This window comes from Hibiscus syriacus, unplaced genomic scaffold (genome assembly GCF_006381635.1).
Source record: "Hibiscus syriacus cultivar Baekdansim isolate YM2019G1 unplaced genomic scaffold, ASM638163v2 tig00117048_pilon, whole genome shotgun sequence".
NCBI lineage: Eukaryota > Viridiplantae > Streptophyta > Magnoliopsida > Malvales > Malvaceae > Hibiscus > Hibiscus syriacus.
In genome coordinates this window covers 4,254,166-4,275,650 of record NW_024063538.1, presented here as the reverse complement: position 1 = coordinate 4,275,650, position 21,485 = coordinate 4,254,166, and the positions used below count along the sequence as shown (strand labels likewise).

At 36.8% G+C, this 21,485-nt stretch overlaps 1 protein-coding gene and 1 pseudogene across 1 annotated transcript; both read right to left on the bottom strand.

Moving 5' to 3' along the window:
- Nucleotides 1–693: 693 nt before the first annotated feature.
- LOC120197382 lies at nt 694–3,923 on the bottom strand (annotated as a pseudogene).
- Nucleotides 3,924–12,226: 8,303 nt separating this feature from the next.
- On the bottom strand, nt 12,227–14,993 carry LOC120197398 (pentatricopeptide repeat-containing protein At3g57430, chloroplastic-like). The gene has a single exon (XM_039198940.1). The coding sequence runs from the start codon at nt 14,830–14,832 to the stop codon at nt 12,265–12,267; it is 2,568 nt and encodes an 855-aa protein (XP_039054871.1). The 5' UTR covers nt 14,833–14,993; the 3' UTR covers nt 12,227–12,264.
- Nucleotides 14,994–21,485: the final 6,492 nt, after the last annotated feature.

Here is a 21,485-nt window from a genome sequence, read left to right as displayed (position 1 = left end):
TCTTCATCTAATTAAAATGTCACAAATGTCGTTCTTATCAAATATTTAGAATTTTGATCATAATTATTTTAAATAATTAAATTTTATAAAAAAATATTTACAATTTACTTGATTAAAACTTTTTAAATACATTTTTTATCAATAATAAGTTTTACATAATAAAAAATAAAAATTTAATACTTAAAGATAAAAGAAATGACAATTTAAACGAAACGGAGGAAATAGATAACACAAATATTATACAATATAAAATATGTATAATGCAAGGTATTGTAATTTATATAATACGAATATGCATTATTAATATATAAGAATTTACTAAATATATAATATTTTAAATATAAATGGAAATGAAATTCTTGTTATATTAGATCAAACACTCAAATCTAATGTGTTGAGCTTGTAAGATTAAGTTTTAATCCTCTCACTATCACTCTTGGTGGGTAATCTGTAAATTCTTATATAAATCGCAATTAAACCTTAGACGGGAGAGCTAAACTTTTTTTGGACCAAGAAAAACACTCAAATCTAAATTAATCAATCAAGAGTCAAATATCCAATATTATATCAATAATAATAGTTTTCCTTTTCACTTTTTCACATCTGTTCCGTCCAAGTGTAGTTTAGTCTCATTTTCATTATTTCTAATCAAAACTTTTATGACCAATCGTTTATAATTTGAGAATTGAGCAGTAATTCGTCTATTTTCTACTTAGATTCTGAGAAGAGGAAATGCCGCATTTGTTGCCACAAGATTCGGAAAATCTTCAAAACTTGAATCCCTGGGATTTCCACAATCGTTTCGAATTGGACTGGTAACATCTGGACCTTGATCTGATAGAAGCACAGCACATATAACGTAAAGACTTAAACCTGTTCTTGGTACATTGTTAACAAAATTTTGACAGAAACACTAACCAAAATCTCTCTACAAGCTTTTACCAAAATGTTCCAACAACTAATAATATACTTTGCCTTCCCTTTCTTCGATGGCCCGGAGCCTTTCTTTGCAGCCTTCTTATGAAGCTGTTTTTCGGTTTCAACTTGTTCGAGGCTGATGATGACTTCCCTTCTTGATTCTTTCTATTCCTTGCTTTCTTCTCTTTTCTCACATTATGCATTGCAACAGCCTGATTTCAAAACACTATGGTTCAGATCACATCAACAAATTTACCAAGGGACGGATCAAGCTGAACGGCTCGAACTTACCTTGTCGACATTGAGTATCTCATGGGAATGCTTAGAGATCAGCTTGTTTAGGACATTCTCGGTTTGCTCCTTCTCTCGTGAGCCTATCCCTGATCCTTCGACGACTGGTAAGAACTGAAGAGAAGCAGAGGAAATATCGTGGCATGCCATTATAATTTAAGAGGAGATTTTAGATTGAAACAAAGGTTAAGACGTCCAAGAGTTCAAACCTTGCGATGCTTTCCTTGCTTTTAAGGAGGCTTTTCTCCAGCCAACTTCCTATCGAATTTCCCACTACTGGCCGTTGATGTAGCAGCCATCCCAGCTACGTTCCCCAATTCATCTTTAGTAACTTTCTTAGGTGGAGCCTGGGTTCCTGTTATGGGCAGAGCCGTTGCAGCAAGCTGAACATGGCTGCAGTGAAACCATTTAACGTTATATCAACTTAACAGAAAAATAACAAATAGCCAAGCTCTTTAAACCAGCAACACAAAAAGAGCGCAAGGATTCTGGAAACAAACAAAAGTGTATCCTCTCGGAAGTTACAAAAAGTGGGCGACGAGATTTAAAACTCAATCAAAGGTCTAGTTTATTAAACGCAAGCTGATATGACGTCAGTTTGGACGAAAAATTGTGCCTACAGAAAAGAGATTGTAGTTAACTTCCGGCAACTCGGTGACACCAATAACAAATTGCCATACGCATCATGGTCTGTAAAATTGTAGGCTTCTCCTTGCAATGCTAAAACGATTCGGACATTAAGGTACAAGGGAATGCTGGCCACGAATGGGAGTTACAGGCAGGAGTACTAATGTTACATGAAGAATAAGGTAAGCAGAGGCTTACTTCTATTAAATCGGAGGGTTAAAATCTCTACTTCTAAAATAACAATGACAATTTCTACACTTATATAAAGGATGTGGAAAAGACCTTGGCAAAGCACCAAGTTTTGCAGCTTGCTTCAGGTTTTGGAGGCGATTCTTCTCTTGCTTCTCGACTCGTTTCTTCTTATCATCTTGTCTTTTAGCAAAAGGATCCACTCCCGGCTCCGCGGAAAGCAAAAATCACGGTAAACAAGAATCAAACTCATCCATTATTTCCTCTTTGATACCTGTAAACTTACAAAGCAAAGAATAGAAGTAGTAATTAAAAAGTCAAATATAGGTAACATTGTACTCTAAGGCAACAATCCATTTGATATTCACCATCACTCATCTTGGCCTCGATCATGGGTACATCTCTATCATCATTGACACGATCGTAACCAAAGCGACGCTTCCATGTACCCGTCTGTTCATCCCAAACGACTTTGTCCTTCTTACGTTTCTTTATACCTACAAGATATTTCAAAAGAAGAACAAAGCAAAAGTAGAGAACCTTCAGACAATGAAAAATGAAATTTCACTCCAAACAAGCCATAGAAGTTTCAAATGATAGGAAAAAATGAAATACCTTTCTTTTTAGCAAACTCCTCCCATTTCGTAGGAGGTTTAGGCTTCAGAAGCTGAAAACACAACCAAACAAAGCAGTTCAGTTCTCATGGCATGTTATCGACTAGATATTAGAGAAAGCAAACTGTTGTACCCCGCTAAAATACCATCCGCTTATCAACTCCATACCAAAGAGTTTTTGGAGGACTTCGAAGCATCTCAGAATCTTACACACTTAAGGACCTCTGGAAGACATAAAGGCAACGTCTCCTGAGGAAAGATCTCGAAGATCTAAATCTCGAGAAGCCACAACCTATTGACATGACTTTCAACAAGCCCACGTGACCTATCAGAACCAAATCTATTGTCACCTGTTTATATCCATTTAGCCTGTTAGCCTATGAGAAGCTATTATGATTCTACGACTAAACCGCGCTAAAAGCCACTATAAAATCCATCGAGCATGACTGAGTGACGAAATGCGACCTCAATCAAACCACCTCACCCTTATTCTCCTATACTCTACCTCCTTATGGAGACAAAGTTCATTGACACCAGCCAATAGCCGATTACCCATCATTCTCTACCCAAACTAGAAGGTGTGAACCACCAATATTCGCCACAACCCATTTGATCCCATGTACACAAACATTCAATTCGTTTTCTAGAAGCCGCTAGTCTAAAAGGCATTGCTTATTTCACTAGCATAATACTATAACTAAATAAAAGGGAAGGCTTACATGCTTCTCGCTTGGAAGTTTTGTTGTTGGAGGAGGCAGCTTAACAAGGGGTCCATCAACATCTTCGGTTGAAGGTAAATTCAAGAGTATCTGCAACTGCTTGAATTAACTTGGTACCCCCATCTAAACATTCCTTAACTAGCTCATCCCTACAAACGATCAAGCAACACTCAAAATTTCAATTATTTACAGATCAAATAAGCAAAAATATACAAAGGGAAGTCCAGAAAAGACTAGCTCAAACAAGTTTGAAGAAAACGCGTATGGATTAAATTAACAGCTTCAGCTCTCCTTCGACCCAGGAAATTTCTCATGATTCCAATAAAAACATATCCAAAAGAGAAAAACGAGAAAAAGAAATAGCAGAACAACCCAGAAATCAAAACAAAGGAGGCTTCTTTGAGGTAAACTGCAACAACAAAAAGTAAGTAATAGATTAAAAAAAGAAGAGAGAACCTCGAAGTGGGGAGGGAGAGGAAGTTGTGAAAAAGGTTAAAAGCGAGGAGATTTCCAACGTCAACTTGAAAGGGCGTCTGCCTCTCCATCTTCATGTTCACCTGGTGCCGTCTTGTTGACGGCAAATAGGCAGGTCGGTGCGAATACCCTTTTCATCTTCATATCTACTTAATATTTTTAAATCTAATATTTCTTAATTTTTTAAATTCACATCCGTCTAAATGAGTACATTTTTAAATCTATCCATACACCCACTACTCAACTGGAGACGCACTCAGTTAGACCTGTCTGACAGTAACATTAAATTATACATAACTAACAAACATAAAACAAACACGTCCATTAAAAAATATAAAAAAATAAACAAATGATAATCTGAGTTAAATGTTAACATAGATCTTAAAATACATAAAACACCATAATAAAATATATAATTAAAGCCTAGAAACTAGAGATGGCAAACGGATGGGTCAGGTACGGATACCCCCTCTCCCATCCCAATACCAACCTAATATTTTTCAATCTACCACCCGCCCACCACCCATGATGGGTACAAATTTTCAAATCCACACCCTCTCATGCGGGTACATTTTCAAATCAATCCCCACACCTACTACCCACTAGCGACATACCCATCTAGACCCTCCTGACAGCAAACTAATGGGATGTTGGAGTTGGTTCCCAGACAGTTCGTGATGGGGTAACAGTGCATGCTTCAATTTGTCAGAGGAGTAGCTCTACGAATATTATGGAGACAGATTGTAGGGAGCCTGTAGTCGCAGAGCTGGATTGTTGTGTTACTTTCGATGTTAATGCTCATAGTGCACCTAATATGGGTTTTGAAGGACTAAAGAACATGGAAACTGTTGCTTTTGATGTTAATATTTATAGTACGGTTAATTTGTGTTTGGATGGGCAACATGGGCTAAAGAACATGGAAAGTGACGTGGTTAGTGAGATTATGAGTTTAATCAAAGAGCCGAATATTTCCCTAATTAAAAACCAGATTAAAGACTAAATATCCTTAATATTTGGATAAATTATATGTTATATATTATACAATATTAAAATTTATAAATTAATCTCTAAAATTACACCTAAATTCATAATGGTCCAAAATTTAATAGATATTTAGCTGGGTGGGCAGATGCGGGGCGGGCGGATGCGGGGCGGGTAATGTCTCAAAACCATTACCCGCCCACCACCCACGACGGGTACAACTTTATAAATCCACACCCGCCCACTACCCGCTAAAATTATACCCATCCCCGCTCTAATTGGAGCGGATGCGATACGAAATCCACGAAACTGTACCCGTTTGCCATCCCTACTAGAAACATAAATGACACACATAATATTTTTGTTCTATGACACACATAAATGACAAACCCTAAAATTATACATAAATTTATAATTACCAAAATTTAATGGGTATTTAGTGGACGGACGGATGCGGGTAAGGTCTCAAATCCATCACCCGCCCACTACCCGCGACGGATACCACTTTCTAAATCCACACCCGCCCATTACCCACTAAAATTATACCTATCCCTGCCCTAATTTAAGCGAGTACGGTGCGTAATCCACGAAATTGTATCCGTTTGCCATCCATAGTACCGCCTGCTAACCTAAAAACTCAGCTTCTAAAAACCTAACAAAGCCAATCGAGCAATTGCGTTTTTACGTTTATAAAATTTATAATGCCAAAATTAACATTAATGTTTGTAAAAATGGTCACTTTCATCCTCTTTTTTATTTGGGTAAATTACGTATATGGTATTAAATTATTAATTTTAATCCGTTTTAACACTTAAATTTTAAATTTTTTTAAAATTATATCTAACGTTTAGCTTTTGATTATTTTTGTACTCGCCGTTAAAAACTTAACGGACAGGCTGACGGGGCATAGCTATGGTGGACGGATGACCAATCTAAACAGTGGATCACAAGAGAATGACGAATAGACCAACATAGTCCGGTTTTAGGTCCATTAGATGGTTAACGACGGAGATCGGAGGATGAAGAAGTTGAAGAGTCCATAATCGATTTGGGGGAGGTTGAGGCATTTTTCGATGAAATGGAGGCCACATTCAGGGGGTCGAAAAAGGTGCGGGCTAGAAAGTTTGGGCTTCATTGGTCGATACCGACGGCAGTAGACGCGACGACCAATGAGCTTGTCCGTTAAATTTTTAACGTCGGGGTACCAAAATGAAACAAAAGCTAAACATTAGATATGTTTTTTTAAAAAGCGAGTTTAGGTACTAAAACGGATCAAAATTGATAGTTTAGGTACTAAATGTATAATTTATTATTTTTCTTTTTGAAACATTTTAACCTTAGTATTTCAATTTTTTATCGAAATACCTATGTTATAAAGAACGATCAACACATATTACCCATGCCACTTTCTCGATCAAAGATCAACTCTTTTCCTTACTTCCTGTACAGCAAAGCAGAGTCTTGCTCCATTTCTTTTCACAGGCCAGTACTGAACCAGAGGCTCTGACTCGGTCTCAGGCTCAGGCTCAGATTCAGCCGTATGAGCTGTGCTCTTTCTCTTTTCCTTTTCAGCATCTTTAATTTTTCTCCTTCTAGAACAGAGAAGGGGCCATAGACTTTGGATCCAAAGCCCCTCTCTCTCTCTGCTTTTGGATCTAAATAGCGTCTCTTCTCTTCGAACACACTTCTAAACTGGACTCGATTTCATCGGCACACCTGAGAACTTATCTTAATTCTCTTGGATTTCCCGGATCTGTAGAAGAATTTGCGGGTTCCCCTTGCTTTCAGATTTTCATCTTCAACTTCAACACCAGAGAGTTTGTGTTCTGAACAGCTACCGTTAAAAGAACTGAAAGAAAGACGTTTTTGCTCATCTTCACTCTCTTACACAGGAAAGTTCACTTCTTCTTCGCTTTACTTCACTTATTTCTCCATATTTGATCTGTTCTATAATTTCTAGTTATTTCTTGTCAGTTCAATTTATTTTTTTTGTGGATTTCTAGATCTGGGTTTTCTGTGTCTGATTTGGAATAAGTTCTTTAAAAGAAGTCATTTTTATTGAGGTAATTTGATTATTAGATTTCTAGAATTTTCAGTTTAATTTTTTACGATCTTGTAGTATTTGCATGATTCTAATATTTTCTAAAATTATCGTTTAATGTTTTGGAGCCAAGAAAAATAGTTTTGATTGTTAATTCAAATATTTTCTGAAATTCGTTTCTCAATCCATTGACGTTCGTACATCTGTTTACGCAATTTACCTTATAATTGTTAATAAACTTACTTATTATTATTATTAACCTAATTACACAATTTATCTTATAATTGTTAATAAACTTACTAGCAATAAATTAAAATCGTACTTAGTAACCAACTAGGCTTTTTAGTACCCTTCAATTCTCTAGCGTTTTCTGGTGCATCTTCTGTCTTCTTTGGATTCATTTTCCATAGTTTCTCATAGCTTCGACTATAGATGATTACTTGAGGTCTTGTCTTTCTTTTAGAGCCCATGGGACGTATAGGGGGAGGGCTCAACATAGTGGTGACAAGGAGACTAGACTTAGAGTTTGCTCGTTGAATGTAGGCACATTAAATGCTAGGCTGCTGGAGCTGACCGACGTACTTAATAATAGGAAAATAGATTTTGCATGTATTCAGGAGACTAGGTGGAAAGGGGCTCGCGCTAGAGAGTGTAATGGGTACAAGTTGTGGTATTCAGGCGTAGATAAAGCTAGAAATGGGGTGGGTATCTTGGTATCCTCTAGGCTCAAGGAAAATGTAGTTGAGGTTTGTAGATACTGGGATAGGATCATGATGATTAAGGTTATTATAGAAGAGGAAGTGGTGAATGTCCTTTCAGTGTACGCCCTACACGTTGGCTTAGGGGAGGGGGAGAAACGTTGCTTCTGGGAACAGTTAGATGATGTACTTAGGAACATTCCGGAGGACCAAAGAGTTTTCATAGGGGGAGACTTAAATGGCCATATAGGTAGTGTAACCGACGGGTTTGACGGTGTTCATGGGGCTTTCGGTTATGGTAGCAGGAACGATGAGGGACGTACGTTGCTTGAATTTGCTACTGCACACGATTTAGTGGTCACTAACTCCTTATTTAATAAGAGAGATGCGAACTTGATTACGTTTCATAGCGGGGGGCATTGTACCCAAATCGACTACATCCTGGCTCGAAATCGGGATCGATGGGCTTGCATTGACTGTAAGGTGTACCCTAAAGAGGCATATGCATCACAACACAAATTGTTGGTTTTGGTGTTCCGCGTACCGCACGGGCGGAGCACTCATAGGAGAGCTAAACTGGGTAAACTTAGGATCTTTTGGAAGAAGTTACATGGAGCGACAGCTGATGACTTTAAGAGTAAGGTTTTGTCTAATACAGGTTTTGGAACTACAATCTCAAATAATGCAGATTTGTTATGGAAAAATATGGCAAATTCCATCAGAGAGATGGGCAAAAACACCCTGGGGTTGTCGACGGGGAAGGCCAAGGAACATAAAGAATCGTGGTGGTGGAACGACGAAGTCCAAACTAAGGTGAAGACAAAGCAAACTTGCTTCAAGGAGTTTCTACAATGCAATGACGACGAAGAAAGGTCGAGAGCTAAACAAAGATACAAGGAGGTAAAGCGGGAAGCCAAGAAAACGGTGGCTAAAGCAAAGGATAAGGCATACGAGGAAATGTACAAGATATTAGACACCAAGGAAGGACAAAACGGCATCTTCAGGCTTGCAAAATCTAGGGAGAATAGGAAAAAGGATCTAGGTAGCATTAGGTTTATTAAGGACAATAATGGTGTTCTTCTAGCGAAAGATCAAGATATTAAGAGGGTTTGGGGTAGTTACTTCTTTGGCTTATTTAATGAGGGTGTCTCTCCCTGTAGAGATAGTATCGTTGATGGGTCAGCCGACCATCATACTACGGCCAATGACTGCCCTACAAGTAGGATTGGGTTTGAGGAAGTCAAAATGGCTCTTAGAAAGATGGGAAGGGACAAAGCTGTCGGTCCTGATCAAATTCCTATCACTGTGTGGTTGGCCCTAGGAGAAGAGGGAGTTAAGTGGTTGACCAATATCTTTAATATTATTTTAGAGACTGCCAAAATGCCAGAGGAGTGGAGAGAGTCAACGGTGATACCAATCTATAAGAATAAAGGAGATCCCCAACGTTGTGGTAACTACAGAGGTATTAAACTACTCAGTCATACCATGAAGCTATGGGAAAGGGTGATAGAGGCTAGGTTGAGACAAGTTACTAGGGTTTAGGAAAACCAATTTGGATTTATGCCAGGCAGGTCTACCACGGAGGCGATTCATCTACTTCGACGACTTATGGAGAAATATAGGGAAAAGTCTAGAGATCTTCACATGGCGTTCATTGACCTTAAGAAGGCGTATGATAGCGTTCCCCGAGATACGATTTGGAAGACTTTGGAAACGAGACAGATCCCAACTGCTTATATCCGTGCGATTCGTGATATGTATTGTAGATCTACTACACACGTCAGGACTACAGTTGGCGACACCGAGGCATTCCCGGTGGAAATCGGACTCCACCAGGGGTCGGCTCTTAGTCCTTACATCTTCGCCTTGATTATGGACGACATCTATTGTGCGACACCAGACGGTGTACCATAGTGTATGCTTTTCGCTGACGACATTGTCCTAGTTGCTGAAACAAAATCTGAGTTGAATAATAGACTAACTACCTGGAAGACTGCTTTGGAAGAAAAAGGTCTAAGGATCAATATTGAAAAGACAGAGTATTTATGTTCAAACTTCAGTGGGGACCAAAACGATGAAGATGTAGAAGCATGCATAGAAGGACACGTTCTCCCCTCAAAGGATTGTTTAAAGTACCTAGGGTCTATGATACATAAAGATGGGGGTGTAGATGATGATGTAACACACCATATAAAGGCGGGATGGCTAAAGTGGAGGGCTGCTACTGGAGTTTTGTGTGACAAGAAGATGCCTCTAAAACTTAAGGGAAAATTTTATAGAATGGCAATAAGACCAGCATTGTTGTATGGATCAGAATGTTGGGCAACCAAGAAGGATCATGTAAGGAAAATAGAGGCTGCAGAAATGAGAATGCTTCGATGGACATGCGGTAGGACTTTGTGGGATATGACAACAAACTCTACTATTAGGATGTCCTTGGGGGTGGTGCCTGTTTCTGAAAAATTGAGGGAGGGAAGACTACGGTTGTTTGGGCATGTCCTTAGGCGACTACCGTCGGATGCGGTCAGGAGGGTAGAGTCGATTACAGTCGACGGTGCCAAAAGGAGAGGACGACCAAGGCGGAATTGGGAAGACTGCTTGAGATCTGATTTGATGGATTTAGCCCTTACCGAGGACATGACCTCTGATAGGAAAGTATAGAGACTAAAGACTAGGATAGTCGAGTAGTGTGGGTCACATCTCTAGGGTGTATCATCTCTGTCTTCTTTTAATGCCTTTGTAGTAATTTCCATGAATTCTACTTTTTATACGTTTCTGTTATTGGTATTTATGAAGGCTTAGAACTGGGCTTGCTAACGTGGATTTCTGTGTAATATTCTCTTCACTTTTAAATTTAGTCGGGTCTTACGTTTCTGTCTATATGCAGATATTTTTTCGCAGGGATCTATTTGCAGGGATTACTTCCCATTTCAAACGCACATATGATATTAATGATATTTATGACTGCATATGAATACTGTTCAACTATGTATTTATGTATTTATTTATACATGCTTTGCATTTTATCTATATTTTTAATTTTCTGACTGCCGGAGGTCTTTCACGGAAGCTACTCTCAACCTGACGTTGGGGGCAGCCTACTACCCTACCTCCCCTTACCCCATTGCATATGAGAATTGGGTTTTGTTGTTGTTATTGTTGTTGTTAATATTTTTTTAAAAGAAAGTTGATTATATTACAATTTAGATTCGAAAAATATGAGTCCAAGAATGTTGGAGTCTAAAAATTTGTGTCAAAGACTAATGTGGTTCGAATATCAATACCATCCTGTTCAAAATCTAAAAAGGTCCTAATTCACAGCTGAACAAGCATGCATTAACATATTCTATTAGATTATTTTTACACACTTCAATCGGGAGTTATAGGCTAATATAACGCTGAGAATATGCGCGATCTAAAATATTATAAACAATATAATATTTTAGGTTACGTGTAATTTAAAATATTATATTTTCGTTATTTTTTTCGAGTACAAACTTTCTTCGTAACATTTTATGTTGGAACAAAAAATATTACATTTTTCTTAATATTTTCGGTTGAACAAAAAATATTAAAAGCATAACATTATAGGTTGTGCGCAACCTAAAATATTATGTTGTTTATATATTTTAGATCTCGTATTTCCTTAGTCTTACTTTAAGCTGTCTCGCCCTAAAATCAATTCAATAGTTTTTTATATTGTTACTATTGTAAAAGTCTCATCTTTTTATTTCATATTGTTCGACTCGTTGTTTGCTAAGGACGCTATAATTTGCTTGTTAAGAAAATTTATTGCTCGACTCATTGCTCGTTAAGTTCATTAAGATCATTGCTTGTCTCATTGCACGTTAAGCTCAATGAAATTTTATTTTATTTTTTAACCATTAGTAAAATTTACTTATACTATATAAAACTTAATATAAATATAAATTAATAAATTAAACCAAAAAATAATCGAAAGATTATAAAAAAATTGAAAGTCTAAACACAAAAAATAAAAATCCATAAATCCATTAAAATAATAATTAGTGTTTATTTTTGGGTGAACTAAAATAATAATTGTTAATCAATAACTTAACATTTTTATTTATTTATTAGAAAAATTAATAGATTAGTAATTTATCATATTTTTATTATCTATTAGTAAATTAATAATTTTTTTAAATGAAATAATTTTTTAAGATAACTACTAAAAAGTTATAGAAAAATTAACGAATTGCTCGCGAACTTATCGAGTCGAGTTGGACTTTGCTCGACTCAGATAGTTAAGATTTCAAGTCGAGTCAATACAAGTCGAGCTTTTACCGAGTTTTGACTAAATCGAATTCGAAATGCTCAATTCATTAAGCACCCCTAGTATGTAATTGTCAATAACTAAGAAAATTTTGAACATATACTACATTGTAATCATTCGTAATATTAAAAAAAATGATAGCATAAGGTTATACAAAGAAGGGTGTAACTGGATTTTGAACATATACCGTAGTGTTCAAAGCAGATGAGTTTTTTGTGTATTTATTGTTTGTTCTTGTCAACAATTCAAGACTTGAGAAAATGAAAGCTCATAGTTTTCAACTTAACCATTTTCTCCAATGTTAAAAACCTGAGAGCCTTTGAATGGACAAAATATGTTGGGAAAGGTATTTTTGTAGATAGTGCACAGCCCCAAAGAAATATTCCTTTTGAGAGTAAAGAGACCTTGTGGATCATTTTCACCAATAGTCTCTACAGGAACATCTTCCATTCCTAAATTGATGGAATCTCCTCACATCTCTTAGTATAATTTCCCTATTTGTTATAATTGATATATATTTAGCAGCCTCATGGCAATCATTACAAACCCTAAGGTTCTTTGCAACTCTAATGGTGGTACCTGGAGGGGTGTTGAGAATGCCAAAAGCTATTGCCAGTTTCTCACTATGCCCACAAAGCAGAGTTTCTTTCTCCTCCTCATCAACATTATGTAGTACACAAGAAGTATCAGGCACATACCCTTCCTTTCTCATCTTTTCCGAGAGGGTTTCAAGAAATCCGTATAGTTGTCCGCTTTGTGGGTGTGATGCGTCACCGGCTATAAACTTATGAACCTCATCGTCCAACTCAATCCAGCTACACCCTGGTTCTTTCTTTACCCCCATTTCTTTCATCTTTTTCCGAATCTCCGTCGCCTTGTCCCATAGTTGACCTGATGAGTATATATTGGAGAGTAAAACATAGTGGCTTGCCACATCGGGTTCCAGACGGAAGAGATTCCTAGCTGCGATTTCCCCGATTTCAACTTTTTGGTGGATCCGGCAGGAACCGAGCAAACTGCTCCAAGCACTAGTCTTGTCCAGTTCGGAAGACATGTCATTGATCAAGTGATATGCTTCCTCAACTCGACCTGCTCGACCAAGCATATCCACAATGCAAGCATAGTGATCCGGCGAAGGTTCGACCCCGTGCTCAGCCTTCATCTTATAAAACAAGTTTAGGCCATCAGTTGCCATCCCTGAGTGACTACATGCTGCAAATATAGCAATAAAAGTTACGTTATTAGGCTTCACTTCCTTGACCATACGGTTGAACAACTCCAAGGCTTCTTCTCCCTTGCCATGCATGCCATAGGCCATGACCATGACATTCCAGGTAATTACGTTTCGAGAGGGAATGATATCGAACACTTTTCTAGATATGTTCAAGCAGCCACATTTTGCGTACATGTCTACCAATGCACTTCCGACCCCAACATCGGATGCCAACATGTTTCTTACAGCATACGCATGGATCTCTTTTCCCTTTTCTAATGCGACCAGGGTGGCACAACCAGGAAGGACTGTCATAAGAGTTATAGAATTAGGTTTAAGGGGATTTCTTTTCTCATGCTCATAAGAACTTCCGTTCTTCAATTGTTCAACTCTTTGCATTTCATGTAGCAGACGAAGTGCATTATCATGTTGCCCGCAAAATACGAATCCGGCTATCATCGTATTCCAAGACACGATATCTCGAACATCCATGCCGTCAAATATAGCCTTTGAAATTTGTATCTTCCCCATCCTAGAGTATAAATCCATAAGTGCATTTTGCACATAGTGATCGGTTCCCAAACCTCTCTTCAGTACATATCCATGAATTCCTAGTTTGTGAACAAATGCCTCACTGCGCACACATGCAGGCACAATGCTGGCCATTGTGGTAGCATTGGGACAGAGCCCAGCAGCTGCTTCCATTTCAATGAAAAGCGTCAAGGCTTCCTCATTGTGCTCATTTTGTGCATACCCGGTGATCATAGCATTCCAAAGAGCGATTGATTTCGCCATGGTTGAATAAAAAACTCGACGACCACTTTGAACTTTTCTGCAATTGCAGTACATATCAACCAAAGCACTAGCAACAAAAGAATTGTTGATCAGAATGTAATGTCTCAAGGCATACGCATGAAGCTGTTTGCCGATTTCTAACAGCTCCAAGTGAGAGCAAGCAGGAAGAACAGTTGCAATTGTGACACCGTCAGGTTCGAAACCTTCAACAACCATGCCGCGTAATATCAGTAATGCTTCTAGAAACATATCACTTTGGGATAAGGAGCTCAACATGGTGTTCCAAGTTACTAAATCACGCTCCTCGAACAACTCGAATAACAACTTGGCGTCATCGAGGTGTCCTAGTTTCGAGTACATAGCCATCAATGCGTTATTAGTAAACGTCTTGATATCGCCCATTCTCAAGCTGAATCCATGAAGCTGCTTTCCTAGTCGTAACCCATGATGCCTTGGCAAATTCGAACAAGCATGTGCAATGCTGACCAACGTAAACGAGCTAGGCTCCACGTTATCCAACAACATTAACCTGAACGCCTCTAACGAAGTCTCCCAGTCATCAGCCCGACACAACGCAGAGATGAAGGAGTTCCACGAAACGGTATCTCTATGGGGAATTCTATCGAACACCTTGTAGACGTCCCAAATGTCCCCACATTTACCGTACACATTGAGCAGGGAATTGGCGACGGGGACGGAAGACGCTCCGTAGCCGAATTTAAGAACGTGAGCGTGAACCTGCTTTGCCAAGGCCACGTTTTGAAGAGCCGCCACGGCCTTGAGGATGGCGGGGAAAGCAAAGTGATCGGGCGGGACGCCGAAGGAAGTCATGTCGACGTAAGTTGAAATGGCTTGGTGGAAGTGGTTGGACTGGATATCGGCTCTGAGGGATTGGGTCCATGAATCCCGATAAAAAGTTGTAGTGGGGATGGATTGGTGGGTTGGAGCAGCAGATACAGATAGTAAAAGAGAGGACATTTCTGAATACACAGACGTGGTTTTTACCACCTTCTTCTTCTTCAAGAAACAAAGAGTAAGAGAATGAACAATTTATAAGCTCTGATTACATTCATCAAACAAAGAAATTACTTCTTCTTTGATAAAGAGATTGAAAATATGTTAAATGGAAACAGCAGCGGTTCCAGGATAGAGATGAGAAGAAATGGAAATCGCCAAAGCTATAAAAGCTGTGGCTCAGCATCAACAACGTCGTGGGGGAGATGGAACTGCTAAATCAACATTGACACACACTGGAACACCAAAAAGCCCAACCAAAATCCATATCTATGCTTGTATTGGTTTACTGATCGTTGCTTATGGGCTTACCCAACAAATTGGCGGCTCAGAGTCCACACTCGCACGCTGTTTTTCTTTTTAACAATTTTTAATATACTTCTCCGTAATGTAAAAAAATATTTTGAATGTTTGATTTGATAATTATTTTTTTTTTATTTTTTTTAGAGTATTTTAGTTTTTAATGTTTTATTTTGGTGAAAAAAGATTATTATATGAAATCATTAGTTAATAAATAATTAACACTTTAAAATAAATATTTTTTATCTTAAAATTAAACATTGATGATCAAAATACTCCAAAAAATAATAATAACTAAAGTGACTATTCGTCAAATATTAAAAACTTTTTTCTCCTCAAATGAAACATTAGTAGTCAAAATACTCTAAAAATGAATGTGAATCAAAATGACTATTTTAATACACATTGGGCACTAATTTTAGCATTATGCATATTGACATTCGAAAATGTTTATCGCAATTAGGCTTATATTACAATAAGTATATGAAGTATTTCACTTTTTATCTAAATACTTAAAATATTTTTTTGTCAAAATAAGTATTTAAAGTTTTCTTTTCTGTCAAAATAGGTACCTAAAGTATTTTTTGATCAAAAGTATTCAAATTTTCCATTTAAGTACCTAAAATTTTCTTTAATTAATGCCACATGCCAACTTTTCAGAACAAGATTAAATACTTTATATACCTATTTTGACAAAAATACTTTAGGTACTTATTTTGATCAAAAATATAACTTTAGGTATTTATTTTGGTCAAAAATAGTTTAGGTACTTAAATGGAAAAAATGATATACTTTAAATACTTATTTGTGATATAAACCTTGAAATTATGGTCTAGAGAAAACTACACCACGCTACCCCTTAATTATAGGTGGATTTTATTTTGACTATCAATTTTATAATTTTGTCAATCTAACCACTTAGCTATTTAAGTGTTGTCAATCAAGCCACTAATAATTAATATTTAATTGTAACATATAGAGTCGACTATTAGGGGGAGCAGGGGGAGCAATTGCTCAGGGCCGACATTTTTATAGGCTCCATAATTTTTGTAATCTCACTTTTTTACCTTTATAACTTAAGCTCTTAATTTTTTTCAATCCCATACTTTATATTTATAATTGAGACCATAATTTTTCAATCTCACTTTTTACCTTTATAATTAAGGCCCTAATTTTTTCAATCTCGCTTTCTACTTTTATAATTGAAGCCCCTAATATTTTTAAGTTCACTTTTTACCTTTATAATTGAGACCTCTAATTTTTTAATCCTACTTTTTACCTTTATAATTGAGGCTCCTAATGTTTTCAATCACCCTTTTTACATTTATAATTGAAACCTCTAATTTCTTTCAATCCAACTTTTACTTTTATAATTAAGTCCCCTAATTTTTTCAATCTCACTTTCTACCTCTATAATTGAATCTTCTAATTTTTTCGATCCCACTTTTTGTTTTTATAATTAAAGCCCTTTTTTTAATCTCACATTTTACATTTTTAATTAAGGTCCCTAATTTTTTCAATCTCATTTTTTTCTTTTATAATTTAGGTCTCTAATTTTTTCAATCTCACGTTCTTCTACCTTTATAATTAAGGCTCCTAATATTTTCAATCTAACTTTTTATTTTTATAATTTATGCCCATAATTTAATCATTTTTCTAAGATTTATTAATGGGATATTAAATTAATTATTCAAAGTACTAGAATATACTTTCATTCTGTAAGAGTCACACTTTTCATGATCCTTCTTCTTCACCAAATATTTTCTTCCACAAATTATCTTTCTTCTGAGCCATGGCCACCTAAACCCTCCGCCAGGATGTGTAACAACAGTTGGGGGAGCACCAGGGGCGAAGCTGAGCAAGCGCATAGTGCATGACGGTGCAGGGCCTCAAAAAACAGGGCCCCCCAAATAGAGTATATCTATCAGTTGTTGCCATTAAGAAGTAAAAAAATAGATATAGATATATCTATCAGTTGTTGCCATTAAGAAGTAAAAAAATAGATATAGAGTGGTGGTTAGATCATTGGGCCCATGACTTTGTTGATCTTAAGTTCAAATCTCGTTAACAATCAAATTTATTTTTTGGGAAAAACAAGTTCAAATTTGCACAGGCCCCCTGAAATAGAGTATATCTATCATTTTTTAAGTTAATGAAATTAGTCATTTATTATTTCAGGAAAATAAGATCGAGATTTAAGTGCCCCTTTACAAGAATTTGCACAGGGCCTCCAACAACCTAGCCACGGCCCTTGGGAGCACAATCGTGTAACATCGATGATCGCAGCTAACGATATCTCATCTTCTCTTGGTTTCCAACGCTCTATATATCTTTGAAAGTACTTGAAACTGTCACGCTTTCATAGTAGAGTTACCAAAAGTACCTTCAAGTTCCTCATCGATTAAATCCGTAAGAAGCTTGGCAGTTGGACGACGAAGAAATGAAAATATATAGAAAAAACAGTTCTCTTCTTTATATTATATTAGTCTTTCTATTATATTATTATTTTATATTCTATTTTTTCTATTCTATTAGTATTAGCTAGTGATCCTGGCTCACTGAGTCCCCTCAGAGGGGAGGGTGACTCTTGCTCGATCGACTCTTCTTACGATCCCTAATTATTTTATATAAACGGTGGCTATTCCTAAGGGTGTGTGCAACTAAATTGAGTAGATTGTAAGGCGGTTCATTTAGGGTGGTATGGGTGACTCTCCAAAAGCCTCTCTTGTTAAGTGAGAGACGTGTTGCCAACCCATATGTCATGGTGGATTGGGTCTCCGCCCTTTTTGACCACAAAATGATATGTTTTTAATCAATTTGGGGTTCAATATTCTCATGAGAACATATACCCTTTGGGTGCGAATCATACGATCCAAGTATAAAATGACGGAAGCGGTGCCCACTCTAATTGATGGAAAAATGGATCATTTATCTCGAAGTCATTTTCCTCTCATTCCTAGGCTACAAAGATTGTTTATGTGCTCCAAGACTGCTGAATCTATGAAGTGGCATCATGATGTCAAAATCGATGATGGATTATTACGGCATCCTGCGGATTCTTTAGCTTGAAAGTCATTTGACAACAAGTATCCAATTTTTATGAGAGATCCTCGAAATGTCAGGCTCGGTCTTGCAACTGATGGGTTTAATCCATTCAAAATCTTGAGTATTTCTTATAGTACTTGGCATGTTATACTTGTTCCATACAATTTGCCTCTGTGGATTTGCATGAAACAATCATCTTTCATCTTATCCATGATAATCCCTGGCGAGAAAGGCCCCGGAAATGATATTGATATTTACATGCAGCCGCTAATTGCAGAGTTGAAAAAGTTATGGGAAGGGGTCGAAAGATATGTTGTGTTTAAGAAGAACTTCAATTTACGCGCGACTTTATTATGGACAATTAATGATTTTCCTGCGTATGCAAATTTATCTGGTTGGAGTACCAAAGGTCATTATGCTTGTCCTTGTTGTGCTGCACAAACATGTTCGAAGTGGTTGGTTAATGGAAAGAAGTTCTCTTATATGGGACATCGTCGGTGGTTACCTGATAATAATAGATTTAGATGTCAAAAGAATATGTTTGATGGTGATGAAGAGTTTCGAAATGCTCCTGACCAAACAACCGGGTCTGAAATATTCTCCATGTTAAAAAATATCAATTTTACTTATGGAAAGATGAATCAACCAAGTAGTGCCCGATCAAAGAAAAAGGCAAAACATGTTAATGAAGAGCTTGAAGTTGACCAACAGAGTGATGATGAGTCTGATGAAGAGGATGATCCAAATGAGGTAGACTTGTGGAAAAGGATGAGTATATTCTTCCAGTTGCCTTATTGGAAGAATCAGATTTTGATACATAATCTGGATGTAATGCATATTGAGAAGAATATTTATGAGAATATTTTCAGAACCATTCTGAATGATGGCAGAAAATCTAAAGATAATCTCAAGAGTCGATTTGACATAGTCGACATGGGAATTCGACATGATCTTTATCCGCAATTACATCCTAATGGAAAATATTTCTCGCAGTCTTCTATTTTTTCTCTTTCGAAGAAAGAAAAAGAAGTGTTTTCCAAGGTCTTGAAGGATATAAAAGTCACAGATGGGTATGCATCAAATTTATCTCAATGTGCCAGTGTTAAAGACCGAAGACTTTATTCTTTAAAGTCACATGATTATCACATATTAATGCAAGATTTACTGCCAGTAGCTATACGCGATTGCATGTCGAGTAAGGTGACGTCTTGTATCATTGAACTTTCCAATATAATGAAAGCCATATTTGGGAAAGTTCTGATGGTTGAAGAACTTGATAAACTACAAGATCGAGCTGCCTTGACTTTATGCAACTTGGGGATGATATTTCTGCCTTCATTCTTCACAATTATGGTGCATCTACTAATTCATCTTCCTCACGAAGCAAGAGTTTGTGGACCGATTTTCTATTGATGGATGTACCCTATAGAGAGGTGCTAGTTGAATTATACGTTTCAAATGACTACAGATTATACCTTTTAATTAAATATATTTATATTGTACGTTGTTTTCTGTATAGGTTCTTGGGCAAGTTGAAGTCTTACTGTCGTAATAAGCGTTATCCGGAAGGATCAATTGCTTAAGGGTATTTGGTAGAGAAATGTATGACATTTTGCTCTAGATATTTGGATGATGTTGAAATAAGATAGAATATACCAAATAGAAATAATGCGTTCAGTACTAATGACTTAACTCAACATTATTTGTTTGGAAGTTATGGTCAACCAGTAGGGAAAGTTGAAATTGCACACTTAGATGACACTTATTGGGTACAAGCACACCAATATGTTCTTTTCCATCACAATTCAATAGATCCCTTTCGCACGTATGTCTTTCAGACTTAATACTAATGAAATTTCTTAATCTTTTATATTTATCATTCTTTAACAACATAATATACTTTATAGTGAGTTTAAAGAAGTCTTGAGATCTCGTGCGCGCTCTAGAAGATTACATCAGCTAGAGATACATAAGTTATTCACAGAAACTTTTCAAGAATGGTTAGGCCATACGGTAAGCAACTAAATCATTCCACATACTTATAAATAATATATGTCTTGCTTTTTTATATCGAAATCAACCCTTATATATGCACCATTCATGTGTAATAGGTTTGGAGTGGGAGAGAAGTTAGTGAAGATGTTAAATGACTTTCTCAAGGTCTGAATAGAATATTTAAAAGATATAATGCCTTCCTCATTAATGGGTTCAGGTTCCACACGAAATCTCGTGAAAGATTAAGGAGGACACAAAATTATGGAATCGTAGTTACTTCTTCAACTACCAGTTATGCTAGTGTTAGGGATAATAATCCATAGGAGGGAGATATTGATTATTATGGAATTCTTACGGACATTATTGAGTTAGATTAGTATGAAAAATGAAAGGTTGTGTTGTTTGAGTGTGACTGGGTTGATGTAAACAAAGGCATAAAAAGAGATAAATTCAGGTTTACAATGGTGAATTTCTCTCGATTAATTCACACTGGTCAACGATTGATGGATGAACTATATGTATTTTCTTCTCAATTGAAACAAGTATCTTACTGCCACGATCCAATGGATGACTGTCCGCTATTTGTGAGTACTATAACTGGGTGCGGATATATGTGCAAGTATACACAATTGAACAAGTAATACAGTAATAAGTGAGTATCGTCTCCATAGGGATTGGAGGAAATTTAACAAGTTCTATAAAAGTGCTTTACTTTGTCACCTAAGTAAAGTTAGTGATGGAATGTACAAATGATAATGCTGTGGAAAAATGAGATGAATGTTGTGGAAATGGAATGGTGGTGGTATGCTAGCAAATGGATATGTCGTGGAAAAGCGGATGGAAATGTCGTGGAAAATTAAATTGTGTTGAGTGAAAACAAATGAAAATGTCAAGGCAAAATAAAGTGTAAATACTGGATTTAATTTATATGACTTTGTCTTTCTCACACGACAAGCTACTATGGGAATGAGTGATAGGAGTCACTAAGGAAAACCTAAGTCTACTTCTCAGAATGGTCTTACTTCTATGCCTTGTCTACCCGACAGAGTCTATTAGGGTGCCCTATGCTATCTCTAGTAAGGGACTCGACAGATTGAAGATGCCCTGGCAAAACTGGTTGGTATAAACTCATGCAGTGATCCTATTGGTCCAGATAACAGGATATGTCTCGATAATACCTTTTTGCGGCAATATTAACATCTAACCTATCACTCATGCACAACTCCTTTTAGTCGAATAAAATCCTAGCCTTATCTCTAAGGTGGATTAGGCCTAGT